At 37.4% G+C, this 17500-nt stretch overlaps 1 protein-coding gene across 7 annotated transcripts in view; it reads left to right on the forward strand.

Annotated features, from left to right (window-relative positions):
• The window catches only part of ZNF423 (zinc finger protein 423), a 253010-nt gene that overhangs the window by 147477 nt on the left and 88033 nt on the right, over positions 1-17500 (forward strand). For 3 of the 7 annotated variants that reach the window (XM_019535759.1, XM_019535760.1, XM_019535754.1), the window contains one exon: positions 4790-4879. The exons of the other annotated variants lie outside the window; for them this stretch is intronic. In XM_019535759.1, the coding sequence (XP_019391304.1) occupies positions 4790-4879 (90 nt within the window). The remainder of the gene's footprint in view (positions 1-4789; positions 4880-17500) is intronic. 7 annotated transcript variants of the gene reach the window in all.

A 17500-nucleotide genomic window follows, 5' to 3' on the forward strand; every position in this document is an offset into this window, starting at 1 on the left:
CCCACACACACTCCTGTGGGATGCTCCATGCACCCGACCATCTCAATCTTTATGAGTCACACCTGGTACCTTGAGGTGTGTAGAAAAAACATATAAAGCTGTGTCTATGGCCAAATCACTGATTCTCCAAATCAGCATTGAATCTTCAGATTCAGATTCAGCTGAATCAAATCAGGACAGTGATTTGAATCAGTGAATTGAATAGCTGTCCCCCAAACTGGGCCAAATCCAAATCCAAATAGAATACTGCCAGCTTCGCACACCCCTACTAAATAGTACTAGCTAATGTGTGCTGAAGGGAAGGCACTGATCATTGTAAAGTGTGTGGTTTTCCATGCACACTCTTTGTTAAAACATATTACTTGAATTTTCCTTTACTTACATTTCCAGAATTTTAAAAGGTTCTGCTTTGTAAAGAAATTCTTCCCCATTTAGGTAATCTGCTCACAATGTGTCCAGTGACAAAATTCTGATTCTTTAAGGAAACCCTTAGCATGCATATTAGCTAAGAAGTATATGTGGCAGCAGAGATGATGACATTGTGAACTATTATCTTGGTAAATAGTTTTTGGGCCTTAAGGCAAATAAAAATGTGCCATATTGTTTTTAAAGCATTAAATGCAAATTATCAACAAGAACATATTTCTGGACTCAACAGTTGAATGTGTGAATTAATTATGGACGCATTAAGAACTCATATATATAAAACTTTCATGTTTTTAAAGCCTATTTCAAGTAGCTGCTGTTTTAATTCACAATGGAAAGTGCAACAGCCTATTTGTTAAAGTAATATTTTCTTTCCATGTCTAATTGTTTCCAGATTTTTTTTTTTAACTAAAAAAGGTACTGGAATCCCATTTTATGAAAGCTGTCTTCTATATAAGACCTGCTTGAGGAAGAAAAGCCCAGTATGCTTACTATGCAAATTTAAACCTCTATTGCCATGTGTAAAACCCTGGATCTGTATGGAATCCTGCTCACATCAGTAAAGCTGTATGCACTTGCAGGATTCTGTCTGCATAGAGTTCACTGCAGGAGTGGGACCTTACAATGCAAAGCGTGTTACATCTATAAATCTAAATATAATTGTATCCAATTAAAAACCCCTGGTTTGTGATTTACAGTAATTATCTTCTAATGTTAATAATTTATGCAGGCAGTTAAATGACACTGTGATGGGCAGGGTACATATACATAGGTTTTGCAGGTACTGCTCTATATGTCCAGTTTTGGTGACTGAACAATTAAATGTGTAGTTTTATTGAAGGCCAGGTCCTATTACTTTTGTAGTCAATGGAAAACCTCCTTTTGATTTTATCAGGCAAAGTGTACTGGACCCTAGTCAAATCCCCTGTGTAGTTGGTTTCCTATTTTAAAACTGGCTCCATAAATTTATATATGAACCCTCCCTTCCTTTTTGACTCCTGTAAAATTTGTTGTCTGAAATATTAATAACTTTGTTACCCAGACATACAGTGTAGTTGTCATCCCATGCAATGTTTATCTATGCATATTTGTTCATACAAATAACTCCATTTCATGAAAATGTATTTTATTTTGCTTGTTTATCTACCAGTAAGGAAATGGCAATTCCTTTAATATATTCATTCACATTTTCCTTTTGCATTTTTCATTTCATTTACAACTTGGGTAATAGTAGTTCAGTTTTCACTGACATTTTTATAGCTGCTATGACAACATTCCTGTTTTGCATGATACATGCATAATCGGTTGTGATCACAGTTTTACATTGCTTTCATTCTTTCCTGTGTTAACATTCCTTACAGCCCTCCAACCCAATTTTCATATGCAGTTGTGATTACACCTGTTTAAACATTTTCCTGGTAGTTTCATATTTATTCATAAAGGGGAGCAGTTGATAAAACACCTTTTCTGTAATCAGTCTGAGTTTTAAAAGTGTGATGTTTCTTCAAAGTTATCATTACCAAGCATCTCAATCAATTCACAGCCTTTCAACATCTGTTAGCTACTGTGGCAAAAAAGACAGTTTCCAGTAAACTGGTCTGTATAAGCTGTGACTTTTTGATACTATAACTTGTTTTTCATGTTAATGACATTATTAACTTGGAAAATTATTGCACTTAAAAATAGCTTTATTTAACAGCCTGCAGAGATACTTTCTGCCTGTTTCTCAGATAGTTTGTACAAGTGGGCACACATCTGTTTGAATGTAAGTGTGCACATTCATCACACAACCTCTCTTCACCAATCTTGAAGCTGGAAAAGAAGGTAAGTTTTTACCAGATGGGATTATAATTTTATCTCCAGATGGCAAAATGATTCCACTCCTTTCAAGGAAAGAGGTTAGCACCTCAGTTTCTCATCAGACCGTTCTGCATCCCATTTTAGAAACAAAGAAAGAGAATCTTCCTGTAAAGTTCCTTCTTTTTCAGACTTCCTCTTTTTTAGACCTCTGGAGTGATACTTTAAATAAATCTTCTGTTTTCATATGAATTTGGTATGTTTTTTGGAACATTGTACCAATTTTACATGGATATAAAGGTGTTTGTGATTCTTTAATAAGCCATTAGTTTCCTTTGGAAGAAAGAAGATAATCCCTTTCATCTTTTGCCAGACAAATAGCTTAATTTTTAAAGATCATGTCATGAAAAGCTGCTAGTTAGGTACCAATTCTATGGTAGCAAGTTCTGTGCTTCTTCTTCAAATATCAGCAAGGAATGGGAGGGAAAGGAGTGTTTATTGGTGAAAATTGAAACAGGGTTTGGGTGGTCTTTACTTTGGGCAAAGTTATAAAACATCCATAAATCATTTGTTTACCTGTAGCGATGTCTTACCAATGTTCTGGTTTTCACTGTCATTGGAAGTGGGCAAAGAATCTAAATGAAAATCGCTTTCTGAATAAAATACCTGTGAAACTTTTGTGTTTCTAAGCACCCACACAAGCAGTGCATCTAAGTGAGGGGTGACCAGGGCACTAGCCCTGGATAACAGTTAAGTGAAAGTGCCAATCTGGTGGTCCCCAGAGAGTCTGCACTGCAGGGTCAGTGCAACTGGTATGCAGGGAGCCTAGGTTGCAGCAGGTAAGACTTTGCTCCATGCCTCCCTGCTCCCTCCCTCGCAGTCTGCCTAGGGCATCAAAAATCTCACTGTCCCTCTGACCTGCACTAAGGTCAGTGAGAATCACAGGTGTTCCAGACTTTGGAGCATGAAGCCCAAAATGTTATCTTCTTTTCTTCTCCTATGGAAAGCCTCTGGGCTTGAAGGTGCAGCATGTTGAAACCTGTCCGACTACCAGACAGGCAAAAAAAAAGTTGCTAACTAGGTAAAAGACCAGATAAAATGTACCTCCTTTGACTTCAAAGGGAAGTAGTTATCTTCAACAAAAGTTGAAACAAAATAATACTGCAACCTTTTAGGAGATTCTAAATTAGGTAATTAAAACAAGAGGTTGCCCATTTAAAATGGTCATTAGTGAAAGTTGCATTCTGTTACATCATAGCGAACAAGTCAAATCAAGTACAATCTTTCTTTCCTTTTCCGGGGGCTAGAATATTGTTTTTATCCTTCTGCGTATTCAGAGTACTTTCCTTTTTTACTATAGAAAGAAATTTTCAACAGCATGAGTTTAGTGCAGAGTATTTTTGAGGTATGGAAAGCCTTTCCATTCTTTTAAAGATTACTGTTGCAATACAGCTTTTTTGTTCACCGTTTTCAAGCAAAGAGGACTAGCTTCAACAAATACAATGCTGTGTGTGCTTGGCTGTTTCCATTTCAGCTTTTTCTAGGAGAAGCTCCTTGTGGGTCAATTTATTAGTAATTTTGACAGCTTTAAGGCCTCTTCAGGGAATTGAGTGATTTTCCATTTGCATGTTTTCTCTTGAGGTCATCCTCCCTATGGAGAAGTTATTCTATACCAAGCTTTATATATTGTTCTAGTTTTAAATTGGTATTTTCAATTCCTTTTAAAGTTCCTTTATTAAAATAATGTATAATTTTTGTGAATATAGTATTTAGCTAGGAGGGTTGTATTGATAGCCTCTGTGTATTTTCATTAGAAGCTTGAGAATGATTTTAGTTTGTAACTGTCAGACTTTCTTAGAGTAACATCAGTTTTTAAATGAACCAGTAATTCTGTTGGTCTGCCTTAATCAATCCACAGCTCTTTAAGAGACACTTTTCATCCTCTGAATGTCAGGCAAAACACTGACTCTTACCTTTAAGGAAATGACACTCTTTTGACACTCAAAAGCATTCTTTGTCCTATTTTTGGTATCTAGGGAAAGAAAGAAACAATGTTTTCCAAATACTTCTTCCTGTACCAGAACAATTTGTGTGGCAAGATTTTGATCACTTGGTATTGAATATAGTTTATTCTAAAGCTATTCTCAAGTGGAATGTCTTTTTCTTGAGAATTAAAGAAGTAGCAGCTTGGTCTGGGCTGCATACTTCTGCTACGCACCATAAACGTTTGCAGTGAATGCACTTAAAATCATAGCATCTGTCAACATCTATTGTCATGTAAAGGTAAGGCTCCATTGACTTTTTCTACTGTAAATTGCCTTCCTTTATGGTGAAGACTTAATTTCTTTTTCAACTTCTAGACTGGTGAGGAGGGCAGGTATTAAAAAAAAGAGTAATTACTCGTTGATGATGGTGTTTTCCATAGTCTTCCTCTTCACCAACACACTTTTTCCACCTCTTTCCATTTTCTTTTGTTTTGTTGGAATTAATCTATGAACTGATGGGGTAAATGAGGTGCTGACCTCATGGGGAGGAGTTGAGTCTTTTTACCTCCTGTTTCCTGTAGGTGCAGCCCAAACACTATACGGTCAGGTGTTACCTTCTTGTGCAGCTCCTGGATTGGTGGAGAGGAGAACTATGAAAGATGTTGTTGCAGGTAGGAAATACAGAATACACTGAACTCTCTAAGTGTATAAACAGTTAAGTACTTCAGTAAATCTTACTGCATATAGAATTTAACCCTGCATTAGATACACATTCATGTGTTGCCTTACATATTTTTTCATATTCCAATCAATGATCAGGATCAAGCCTTTTGAACCTATTATAGTTTTTATAAGGAACCTGCCTTGCGTTGTACTTCCAGGGCAAGATTCTGGACATAGGCTAGGTACAGACATTCAAAAAGCCCAAGGCAGAATTGATCTAAGTTACACATTTTTTGTAAGTGGTGTAGTTTAGATTGGTAGCGAACAGATGCACATTCACCCTTTGTGGGGGGAAGGGGATTCGCAAATCTTAGACCAGGTTCCGCCATTTTTACGTGCATCTGTGTGTGCCGAGGTTCTGTTCTTTTATGGGTATAGAACAGTTCCTGATCACTTATACTGGTAAAAGTGTAAAGTCTGTACCTGGCCCTAGTTAGGCTGGAGCAAATCTGGTGACTAGATTCTACTTCAACATAACTGAGGGTATGCTCCAGTTAGTATAGAGATACCTAAGTAGCTTGAGTGCTGCAAGCAGTCTAGCTTTGGTAGCACACAGCTCTCTGCTACTGGAGCTTGACTGCTTCTGGTGCTTGAGCTAGCTTGGATATCACTATAATATATTGCCGATTACAGGGTCGCAGTTTGAATGTATAATTTAGTTCAGTGTGTTTAAAGGGTCAGCATCAACTAACCATAAGCAGCATATCCTCAGTTTCCTGCACATATCTGTTATCAATATTTTCAGTAATATATTATGGGGGTGTGGGTTATATGTTTTCTGACTTCATGACTGAGTTGCTGCAGAGTTTTTGATAGTAAGTTGAATGATGAAACATCATGCAATAAGTAGTAACTGGATAGTCCTGAATGGAGCTGTGGCCACAAGTCATTGCCTAAAAGTGTGGAAGAGAGATTTACGGACATAAATGTAATTCTCAAGCTATTTAGAGACTGTGAGAACAAAATATGCAGAGGAACTTTGCTTTAGTGAGTTTAGAGTTTGTGTTCAAGTTAATAGTAGCAAGTTAATTTCTCTTTAGTTAAAATCTAAAGAGTTATATTAGAAAAACTGGTAAGAAAGCTTTTTAAAAATATAGGAATTTAAATAGGACATTACTACTGAGACTTAGCCCCCCCAAATTTTTTAAAATATGACTTTTAGAAGAAAAGGGCAATTTAGCACTTTTTTTGCTATTACCATAATTGACAGAGATATCTTAGCCTGGAGTTTAAGCTAAGAAGTTTGGACATTTTTGCTTAAGAGTATTTGTATATCTTAAATGTCCAGTAGTTTTTTGGTTTTTTGCCTTAACAAATGTGTAATGAAACCACACTAATTACATATAATCAACCTAATAATACAAAAATATTTAAAAGATACAGCCCAACAATTTGAATATGTTAATAGGGAATTGTTAAAATGAAGTATATAGATTGTAATAACTCTTAATGCTTCCTTTAAATCTATTACTATTTTTCTTGTTGATGGTGGAAGTGCTAGCATCTATTGTCAAGGCCTTATTGATGACAATTTCCAGATCTTAGCTAACAGGTTATTTGGACCCATTACAGTGTGGGTCCTGTGTATAAGCACTTGGGTCCTGTGTAAAAGCCCTGAGCCTCACGTGCCAAAAACTTCTTATGAAATTGTTGATGGAAAAAATGTACTGCGCCTACTTTTAAACCAAAATACATGGTTGTAGTTAAATATTACTGCCAGACTGCTCAACACTGCTAAATTCAGATATTCTGGAGCATATTGCAGAAAATGATCATAAACTGCCCACTCTTGAGTGATTTTAGTTTTGTGTAACTGTAATCCCTGAAAGCTGAAAATGTTCCTGTAAGTTTCACGTGTTTTATACATTCTTGTCCTACAGTTCTGGAGGCCAAATTTGAAGCAATACATAATTATGGCTTGGTTACTTTTAGAGTTATAGCTCTCTATGCCTTGGTTATTAACTCTTGAAAGTTAAGATTTTGGTTTTCCCTTTCAGTGGAAATATCCACATAAGACTATTAACTGTAGTGAGCATAATTATATCCCTCTTGCATCTTTACTCTTATTTAAACAGGATTTATTAAGGGAAACCTCGTGAGACACTTGAGAATATGTGTATATGTGAATGAAAGGGCTAGTCAAATAGTTTCTCTGTTTTTCTAGGGGGTTAAACTGGGGAAACTGCTGTCATTTGCAGTCTAGGAACATGGCAAAACCACATCATCATACACAACATTTTCTTTGGACAGCAGTATTAAAAATGGCAACACACTGTGAAATCCATTAACAGCAAAACATGTTAAATTCAGCAAAATGCATCTGATGTGGAAGACTGAATAAGAAATTATAGTTTGAGTTTCAGTAGTTGGTTATCAGAGTGTATCTTGAATGAGCAAAAATTGTACTGTTTTGCACGTCTACTTTTTAATGAACATAAAACCCCCTTTTGTCCAGGTCCAAGAGCTTGCAGGTGCAGTTTGCCATGCCTCTAGTAAAAGCGAGTACTGTGCATTCAGTTTTAAAACCAGTGCACATCTATGAATCTATAAGTCTTAAGGGAACACTTGCATTCTGTGAGTGAACAATCAGGGAGAGCCTGATAGTGCAATTTTTACTCACAAATGCAGTCCCATTTGCAGTCAATAAAATTGCCTACCTGATTGAGAACCATCAGTGTGAATGAATATTGCAAATTCCAGGGTTAGAATTTAGTCAGGTTGATTTCCCCCCACATACACCTTGATCCTGGAGACCCTTACTACTGTGTGTGGTTCAATAGATTTTGGTAGGATTCTCACAGCAGCAAGTCACTTCTGAGGTAAAAGAGCAAATTGCAATTTTTTTAAAGCCTTCAAAATATATAGTGTTCCCACTGATGTCCGTGTAGGGTAACTAAGAAATGTGATTCAACAGGATGGGTTTCCATTGATGAAATGGGTACAGAAAGAAAGACAATTGGGTAGGACAGGATGCTCTTAAACAAAACAACTATATTAAATTCAGCTGTAATCAGAAGATAAAAAGTCTAATGGGGAAAATATCATTTTCAGACTTCAAAGCCATACTCAGCTATGAATGGAGAGTTTTTAAAATTTAATGACCTAATCGTTTCGTTTTAAGAAGACAGAAGACCATTCCTTCCCATCCAAGTAAATGTGCCTGTGACTGTATGAAGGCTAGCACTAGCAACTAGAAATTTAAGCAGACTGTCATATGGAGTCCAAATATAAGATGACCCTGAATATAAGGTGAGTCCGCCTAATAATTAGATTCTGTATATGGAAAATTTATAAATTTGTTAAAAATTTCCAGGTATAGAATCTAATTATTGGATGTTTGCTTTAAATTTGTCCCTCTCCCACTGCTATAGCATGGAAAATAAATCTGGGGGTTCAGGTAGCTCCTTTATCTTCTCCCCCCCCTCAACTTCTTTCCCCTACAGCCCCTTCCCCCTCTTCATATTGTCAGAACCTGTTCTCCCTGCACACATGGAAGTGAGGGGCAAATTTCAAAATACTGGCCTTGAAACCAATATTCCTGTAGTAATTTGCATATAGTACCCATAGATTTAGTTCATCTAGAATTGATGCATTTTACCTTTTACCTAAAACTGCTTCACGTTTTAGTACAGGTACTCCATAAACACATTTTAAGCAGGGCTTTTGTACCTACTTGTGTATGGTGCAAACTATGCAGGATATCAGTCCAAAGACAAAAATCTCATAATTTACCATACTGTTCATTGGACTGGGCCCCAGCAGAGTCAACAGAACTTCAAGCCATATTGACCCCACAGCTCAACACTGGTCAGTGTATGTGTGTACTCCATATACTAACCCCCCTACACAAAAGATCCATATGCTAATTAGTCCTCCACTCATGTTTGGAACCAGGTGTTCCTGTCATGAGTCCTGGGATTCTCCAAAAATTTATATGCAGATAAGGCACACAGCAATCTGGTCTGGCTCCAGCTTATAGAGATTGGGGCTACACATAGACTGAGACAGTATACAACAGAAGGATTCTGTGTGAACTGACTGGGGCTCTGTTTGGTGATGTTTGCCAGATATTTAAGGCTGGTGATATTGAAATGGGAAAGAAAGGAAGAGCCCAGCTGTGGGAGTCAAAAGGAAGTCCTCTTTCTCTCTCTCTCATATGACATTTTAGGATTACAACATTCATACAACATTCATAGATTATATCTAAATTTGATAGCCATTCGACTGCTCCAGGGGTAGCTGCATGGATTGGTTTTAGATTGTCATTAAATGATCTAATTGGGCAATTGATCACAATGTATCGCACAGTCTGAAAAATCACATCACAGTCGCAATTTGGACTCTCTTTGATTCCCCATTTATGGAGTAGGTGTCCACATTTTCCATGAAGTGTCTGGATGCGATTCAGAGAGGACCAAATTTTTTTTGGCAGGTCAAATCCTGGCTGGGGAATTGTAAGGCTGCTAACAATTTATTTCTGTGGCAGGTTGGTATTTGCCCAGGCTTCCCTCCATTTTTCTTTGATGCTTTTGTTATCATCATAGAGCTTCTAGACATATTTCCCTAAGGGTTTAGCCTAGATTTAGCCAGATTCCAAAGGGGTACTAGATTTAAGCCTATCTGGTGCGGGCATAGTGATGTCCTTATTGAGTAGGAGATTTGGGTTACTGATGGCCTTAATACTGACAGTATTCCCTCATTCATATGGCATTGTGGTGCAGCTGTGGGGGGAGCAATGTTCACTTGGACTGGAAGCCATGGCAGTGGCATACTTTTTAGCATTCCTGATATAATCCACATAGCTGCATTTAACTGTGTATCAACGCGCTTTATGTGCACACTTTTGTTTCAGACTGAGGAGCAATATTCTTCTGCAGAAAAAGCAAGTGCTAGAGAGGCTGTTTGAAGCATGGTTGCATTGACTTCCCACATCATTCTGGCCAGTTTATGCCCAAGGTTAACTTGTGCTTTTGTTTTTTTAGCAACATTCTGTAGATGTTCACAAAAGGTGGGGCTCCAATCAAAAGTTATGTTGAGGTATTTTAGGAACTTCTCATGCTTAACCTCTTCTCAACAGAAAGTGATGGCAAGTTTCTGGCTGGTGTGTGAATAGATGAAAAGACGTGACAACAGTTTTCCTTGGATTTGGGCAGAGTCTCCAATACAGAAAATATTCTTCAAGTAACTTGGGGTCTTCACAAAGATCGGTCTGGATTTCAGCCTGGGTCCTTCTTTGAGCAGCAAGTGCCAGGTCATCAGCATAGCCAAATTTCTGACTGTTGGTGACAGGAAGATCACTTACGTATACATTAAAAAGGCTGGTGCAAGCACTGATCCTTGTGGGAGACGGTTATTTAGTAGATGGATTCTGCTGACAGTGTTCCCTAGATGGACATGATATCACCAGGTAGACAGGAGCATTCATAAGAGATAGAGGGTCTGCTGGCACCTTATGACCCTTTACACCTTCAGCTGGAGGCCATCTTGCCATATCATGGGCTGCTGCTAAATCAGTGAAAGCAGCTCCTGTGATCTTTTTGCACTGGTACCTGACTTCAGTATACATAGTGAGCACCAGCACTTGATCACAAGTGCTGTGTCCAGGGTGAAAGCCAGCCTGTTCAACTAGTGTAAACTTCTCAAAGATGGAAGACACCTGAGCCAGTAGCATTTTTTCAAGAAGTTTATACTTCATTCAAAGCAGGGATATAGGGCGGAAGTTTTTTGAGGAAGTTGAAATAGATTCAGTGTAGTGGCTCACCATGACTTTGAAAAGAGTCGGCACTAAGGGGGACTGCAGTCAGTGGGCACTGCCATTTATCTTATTCAGGTGGGCTGCACTAACATATCCTTGTGGTAGGGTCCTATCAGTATGTTTATTTGTTGAATATGAGTCATATGTTTTATAGTCATACTCAGTGTTGGCTGTATTTAATCAACTTCATAGTTGCATTCTATTACTGAGTATGTGTTGCTTTTGGCAGGAGTTTAATGACAGAAAGGGCATGTCTACGTGTGACGTATGTAGCGCCTGTGGGCAAAAACTGTGATGCTGCAGCTATGTCACCATAGTGACGTGTTTCCTCAGTATAGTGCATTGTTATGGTGACATGGCAGCTAAAAATAACAATGTGCCCGATGCATGGCACAGTATGGGCTGTTACTGCACTGCCAAATGATGGCACAGTAGCAATGACATCATAGGGGCATGTGTATACATGCCCACAGTGTATTTAATGAGGTTTCCTTATATGAGACTGTAAGATGAAGGAACTTTTTCCCTGTGCTGATTGGGGGAAGAAACTTCACCTTGCATTTGAGTAAATATGGTAAACCACTTCTAGTCAGATTTCAGCATGTTTAAGCCTTAACATTACAGACATCAACTGTTCTAAAAGACAAAAAGATGCATTCACTAAGAACATTACAGCACACTAACCCTGAGCTTCTGACACATTGGTTTAGACATCCTATTTGCCTTCTGGTCTGAGTTATTGTTGATGTATATTCGTTCCTAGTAGTGAAGTGCTATTCACATGCTGTTCCTCTTCAATCAGGTTGAATGTCATTTAGGGCTTGTTTCCTGTGTAAGAGCACTGGAATTTCTTGCTTCAGTTCCTGTTTGTAGTGTTAGTTAGCTCAGCCTCTTGCTCTTTTGCCAAGCTGGCAGAGCATGGGGGTTGACTTCCTGTGCAGATGATGTAAAAGTGATTCTGTGATTCTTCCTCTGCAGCCATTGGGAGATAAAAGCCAGGACTTTGGGGATTGTAAGGGGGGAGCCAAATTATATTTATAATATTAAAGTGAGTGCATTTGTGGTTTTGCCATTCTCCAGGGTTTTTCATAAGTAGAAAAACATGAATTAGCATTTTCCATTTCCATATATTGACTGGAAAAATAGCCTGCTCTCAATTAAGACCTATAGCTTTTGGGATGTATGCAACAATTTTATAAAATATTTACAGCAAGATTTGCATTTTACATGGTATTACAGTTTTTCTTGTGTTTAGCAGAAAGGGCTCAGGCCTAAGAGAAGAAATACATTCAGTGTACTGAAAGGGAAATAAATCTAAAATTAGATTGTTAGTATTCGAGATTATAAATGTCCAATGTTGATTGTTGTCCCCAGTAATTATCTACGGTCGATTTTTGCCAACCAGCCATTTGTTATATCATCTTTAAGGACTAGAATCACTATGCAGATCCATTACTTTCCTTTTAAAAGCTAGCTTTGGAAGAGACTGTTTTGTAGCTTTGTGCTAGACAGATAAGTAGAACATTTTTTTTCCAAATGTAAATGCGCACTGTAAAGAACATAGCTATTTCCTGGATAATTTGCAGTTGTATATTTTATGTTAATTTCACCGAAAATATTGCACCCCTGCCAGGTTTAGTAGAGGCTCACTGTGATATGAATAATTTCTAGCGAATCATTTTTTTTCTTCATTTAAGATTTGGCACCTTTTTAAGATTTTAATAATAGCAACAAGGAGGAAGATTTAGAACAAGTGAAACATTAGAGCCAAAGAAATTCACGTTGAGAGCTAATGTAAAATAGCAAGAATAATTACATGGAAAACAGTTTCCACAGATGTTTTTGCTTGTAATGTAATAACTATTTACTAAACTGTTTATTTTAGGCCCTTAGTTTACAATAAAATATTTATACATTCTCTGCTGTAATAAAAAAATATTGACAAAATAGTATAGAGTTTTTTAAAAGACAATTAGTATTTTTCTGTCTAAAATGTGAACATAATAAAAGTTGTGTGGCTTTCTTTCCATGTATGGCACTGGGAGGTTTTGGGGCATTAGAAACATAATTAGGGGTTTGAATGCTTACTTTTGAACTAACGGATGAGATATTGGCACATATAAAAATTGTATAAAGACTGATGAGAACTGTGTCTTCGTTCTAACAGAAAAACCTAATCTTGCTCTTGGAATGTTAAGTAATAAAGCTACCTCCCATATAAGCAACATGTCTGCATTACAAGCAACACACAAGTGCAGGATGATAAAACCATAAAAAAATGTCCTTACTCCATTTATATACTTGCTTGTATGTGGTAATACCTTAATACAGTACTGAGTATTGGAATTTGTAGACTTATAAATCTGGTCAATATGCAGCAATAACATGATTAATTGAAATGTTATTTGCAAGCGTTTACTATGTATATATGTTTTTGTAACAGTGAATATATATGTATGCAAGATAATGTTAAAAAGCCTTATAAACTCTATTGTGTATGCAGTTTCATAATTAATATTTTGCATGTGTAATATATAGCATAAAGGAGCTGTGTTTTTAGACTTCCATGGCCCTGCATATTGAAATCTTTAATATGTGTAAGTCAGTATTCCTTAACATAGAGCATCTTTGCTTACTTATCTCCACAAGAAGAAAACTCCTCTCTTTGGAAATAGTTTTCCATTCCTGATGGAATATTTAAAAACTATCAGAAGACCATTAGACTACTACATCTTAACAGGAAATGGTTTTGGCGGGAAAACAAAACAGAACACCACCATCTATAGGTTGTTAAGCAAAGATGGCTAAAGCTATCACCTTTGGTCTAAACATCAGCAAAATTTTAGAGAGAATTAACATTTAAACCCAGATTTAAGATTTTATAGTTGACTCTTAAAACAAATCCATACGTCCCAAATTTAGGGATTGGAAAGGATCAAAATTTGGATTTGAATCCATATTTAGGAGCTCAGTGTCTGCTTTCAAGTAGGTAATATCCTTGGAGTTCTCTGTTAGTATATGTGTGGGCTTGATAATTGGAGAAGGTGCTATATGGATTACAACAGGCTTCTGAAATAATCCTGAAAATTTAAAATTTAAATATGACTTTTGAGCCCTTCATCTTGGCAATTGTTGTTTATGAAAAAACTAATATTTTATTCACCTGTTAAACATTATTTGTTTTGGGTGAGTGAGCAAGTAAAATTCTGTCATGCTGGGATACAGTATGCACAAAACAAATGAGTAGTAAAGAGCAGAAAACGGCAAGCAAGAAAACTAAAACCAAACAAAAGAGGGAGCTAAAAAATCTAATATGCTCAGTTCTAAGACAGGATAATCATGGCTAACAGATGTCTCCACATTCTCTGTTTTGTCATAGACATGCATTTTTTTCCATGGCTGTTTTGTATAGATGTTGCTCTGTGTGTGTGGTGCATGTGTGCACACATACTGTACCATGTATGCTGCATGTAAAGAAAAACATGTCTCACACTCTGTCTCACTCCTTCTTTCTCATATATACCTTCTCCCAAATACCACCCTTCAAAATTTAATCAAAACCACTTTAGTATAAGGGTCTTCTTGACTTTTTTTTTATGAAATGTGAGTTATTAATATCCAAAATTAGGTTAAGAACCTGCATAATACAGTTGACTAATAAGTGCAGTATTTTTAGTAGAATAGAACAAAGTTTGGTTCTTGGCTTTTAGCCCTTTGGTATTTTCCTGCTTGTGAAATGTTGATACATTGCGGAGTGTTGCCAGGTTATGCAATTATTTTAATACAACTCCTTTTGAGTCATCAGGCAGCCATCGGGTCCAAAGCTTGTGTTAAAGCAAACAAAGGAATTTGAGTTTGGAAGTCAGTATTGCTTTGCACACAGTATTTTTTCAAGGACTGTATTGTGTAAGCTAATGATTTTGTTTTTGAGCTATATTCTCAAGGGCATGGACACCCAGAATAATCTAGGATGTACTTTTAATACTGACCTTGTGCAATGTTATGTCTCTAGTGGAAAAACTGGACTGGCTGCCAGTGTTGGACTTTCAGATTAACCCGTCTTTCCTAGGAGTGTTTATTTTCTGGTGCTGGATGTATTACTAAATTGATACCTGTTACCTACGTGTAAATTAGTTTAAATGAACGTAAATTAGCCAGTTCCCTTCCCCAGTGCTTTTTAAAAGGCCATTTAGTGTTTATCACAGTAGAAGTCACTAATTATGAAAGCTGAATACATCTGCCTCAGTCCTACCCTTCATTACACGGGTGCAGATCACCTATTTCAGCCATCATTTTGGGCACTTACTCTTTCTCCCAGGTACCTGTCTGTAACGTCAGATGTCATAATGAGGAACCTGTGAGGAACCTGTAGCTTCTCCTTAAAGGCGCAGGCCAAAAACCTCCACCGTAGGACTCCCTTGGTGCACAGATCTCTTGTTGACTTAAGCGGAAGTTTTGTGCTTGTACATAAAGCAGAAATGTGAGAGGTGACGCCCACCATGCGGATCTGAGAGGAGACTTTTACTACAAGAAAGAGATTAGAAAACTACTGTTTAAACTGGACAGCATTATCAGTGTTCTTGCACAGAAAAGTCACATGTAGGAATATGGATAAAGGAATATTGCAAGGACACATGAATAAAAAAAAAGCCGCGTGGAAAAAAGTTGATGCATCTGAAGTATTTGTATTATAAGTTATAATGAAGACTTCACATTTTTTGGCTCCCTGTCATACTCAGGGACACCATGAAATAACTGGCAACAAAGCATTGTTTTAATAAACTATTGGCTGTTATATTCAGTCAAAAAACAAGTTTATAGGAGCAGGTTTTGCTGAAAAATCTGTCTTGGAACTGTACTTCTAGGGATTTTAAAAGGTTTGTATATTTAACGGGTCAGATTTTCATTTTAGTTTTTCATTTGCTATTTTTTATTCTTTATTCTTATTAATTTTACAGCCTTCATTTATGTTGATCCAGCCCTTTACATCACTTGCCAGTCTGAAATATTGCTTCAAAGATAAGTGTTGTTATTTAAAGTTTAATCTTTGAACAGTTGTCTTATTGAGTAAGAATTAGTGTTGAGAACTAGGAAAAGAGTAGTCAACTACTGTGGTTTTAAAGTGACTGTAACTGGAGTATCCCAAGTTTTAGTTTGCAAATGTTGGCATCCCCTCAGTTTGCCATCACAGCAGCTGGACTTCATTAAGCTCTGGTGTTAATTACTGGGAGACTTGTTGGTTCAGTATGCATGCAGAAACACTTGGGGTAACGCACAAAAAGGGTCACCTTGAAATGGAAGCTTTCAGGAAAAAATAGAAAGGACCAGAGCTACCACTAGTTTCATAACCTTTCCTACTTCAAGCTGGTTTCTGAAAAATGTGAGCGAATACTGCAGCATGGCTATAAGGAATTTTTCTTTTAATTGCTTGCTAGTATTTTTGGATGGGCTGGGGAGGTTGCAGACACAGGGCAAAACTAATCTGCCCTGGATTAATGGGAGTAGAAGATATTAGTATTGTGATTTTCGTGTGTGTGTGTGCACGCGTAAAAATTCTTTCTTAATTCTCCAGAGTTTTCAGGCCCTGTACAGTATGGTTTGAGGAGGAATTATTAATAACTTTGTGTACTGTAAATAGTATTCTTTGGAGAAAACCTGTTAGGGGTCCATATCTCAGGGAAAAATATTTAGGGAGGATCAATGTCACAAAGAACAGCATAAAACATGTGGTAGTATAAAACAAGTATTGTGTAGAAATGTTGTATAACAAAGCTTGTGACAGGCAGACAAAGTGGGCCAAGTTCAACCCAGGTGTAAGCAAGCATAACGTCATCCAACCCAATGTCATTTCACCTGCTTACACCAAAGCCAATTTTAGCCTTTTATATCCAGATAATTGTTAGGAAAAAACAAGCTGGAGGGCCAGGGCAAGGAGGATATTGGAGGAGAATTAGGTTATTACATTTCCTCCTTAATTCTTCATCAGGGCTGCTGCCTGTATTTTCTACAGAAAAATCAATGCATTCTGATTCTGTAATTTCCCATGGTGCCTCACTCAGAGCACAGAGTGCCATGGGAGGTGACATATCCGGTCATGGCAGCTTGAACTCTTTTTTCCAGTGAAAGAATTCATTGGAATTTCACAACCTTTGCATGCTTTTGTGAAAACACTCATTTGTGTTTGCGCCAACCTGCTAATGGCGGATGCCGGGGTTTGTGAATCCCACCTACATTCGGTGCTCGTTATGGCATGGAATGTGCCGTTAATAATGCATCTGTGAAACTCAGCTGTGAGGGAGCCAAGTAATTATCCCACCGTAGCGTTCTCTGCTTCAGTGTCATCACAACTGGGGCTTCATTAAAAGTCCTAACAGTAGCGATGTTGTGTGGTGCAGCCTGTATATATATTTTTTCATTTAAATTATCAGCAATGCCATGGCTCAGAGGTAATTTGACTTTTTGAAACCGTGGAGCCCCTGTGAATTTCCTTCCTCCTCTCCCTCTCGCTGCCGCACCAGCTGATCAGCCCCAGAAGAACAAAAGGTTTATCTGAAGCTATGAAGCATATATTCACCAGCTTCTGGCGTCTAGATAAAAAAAAAAATCAAAGTACTCCATTGAACATGTTAATACTGAGCAAAATGCACACAGCCAGACACTAAACCTTTACAGGGATTTAGGTATTTGAAAAGTGATACTCTGATCAGGTCTTGAGTTAGTTTCCTTAGCATAAAGTAAAGCAGAATCATAAAATAATATAGGTTTTTAAATAAATGGAAAGCTTAACATTTTTTTCCCTTTTGTTTTATTTCTT

Source organism: Crocodylus porosus, unplaced genomic scaffold (genome assembly GCF_001723895.1).
Source record: "Crocodylus porosus isolate Cpor-Errol unplaced genomic scaffold, CroPor_comp1, whole genome shotgun sequence".
Lineage (NCBI taxonomy): Eukaryota > Metazoa > Chordata > Crocodylia > Crocodylidae > Crocodylus > Crocodylus porosus.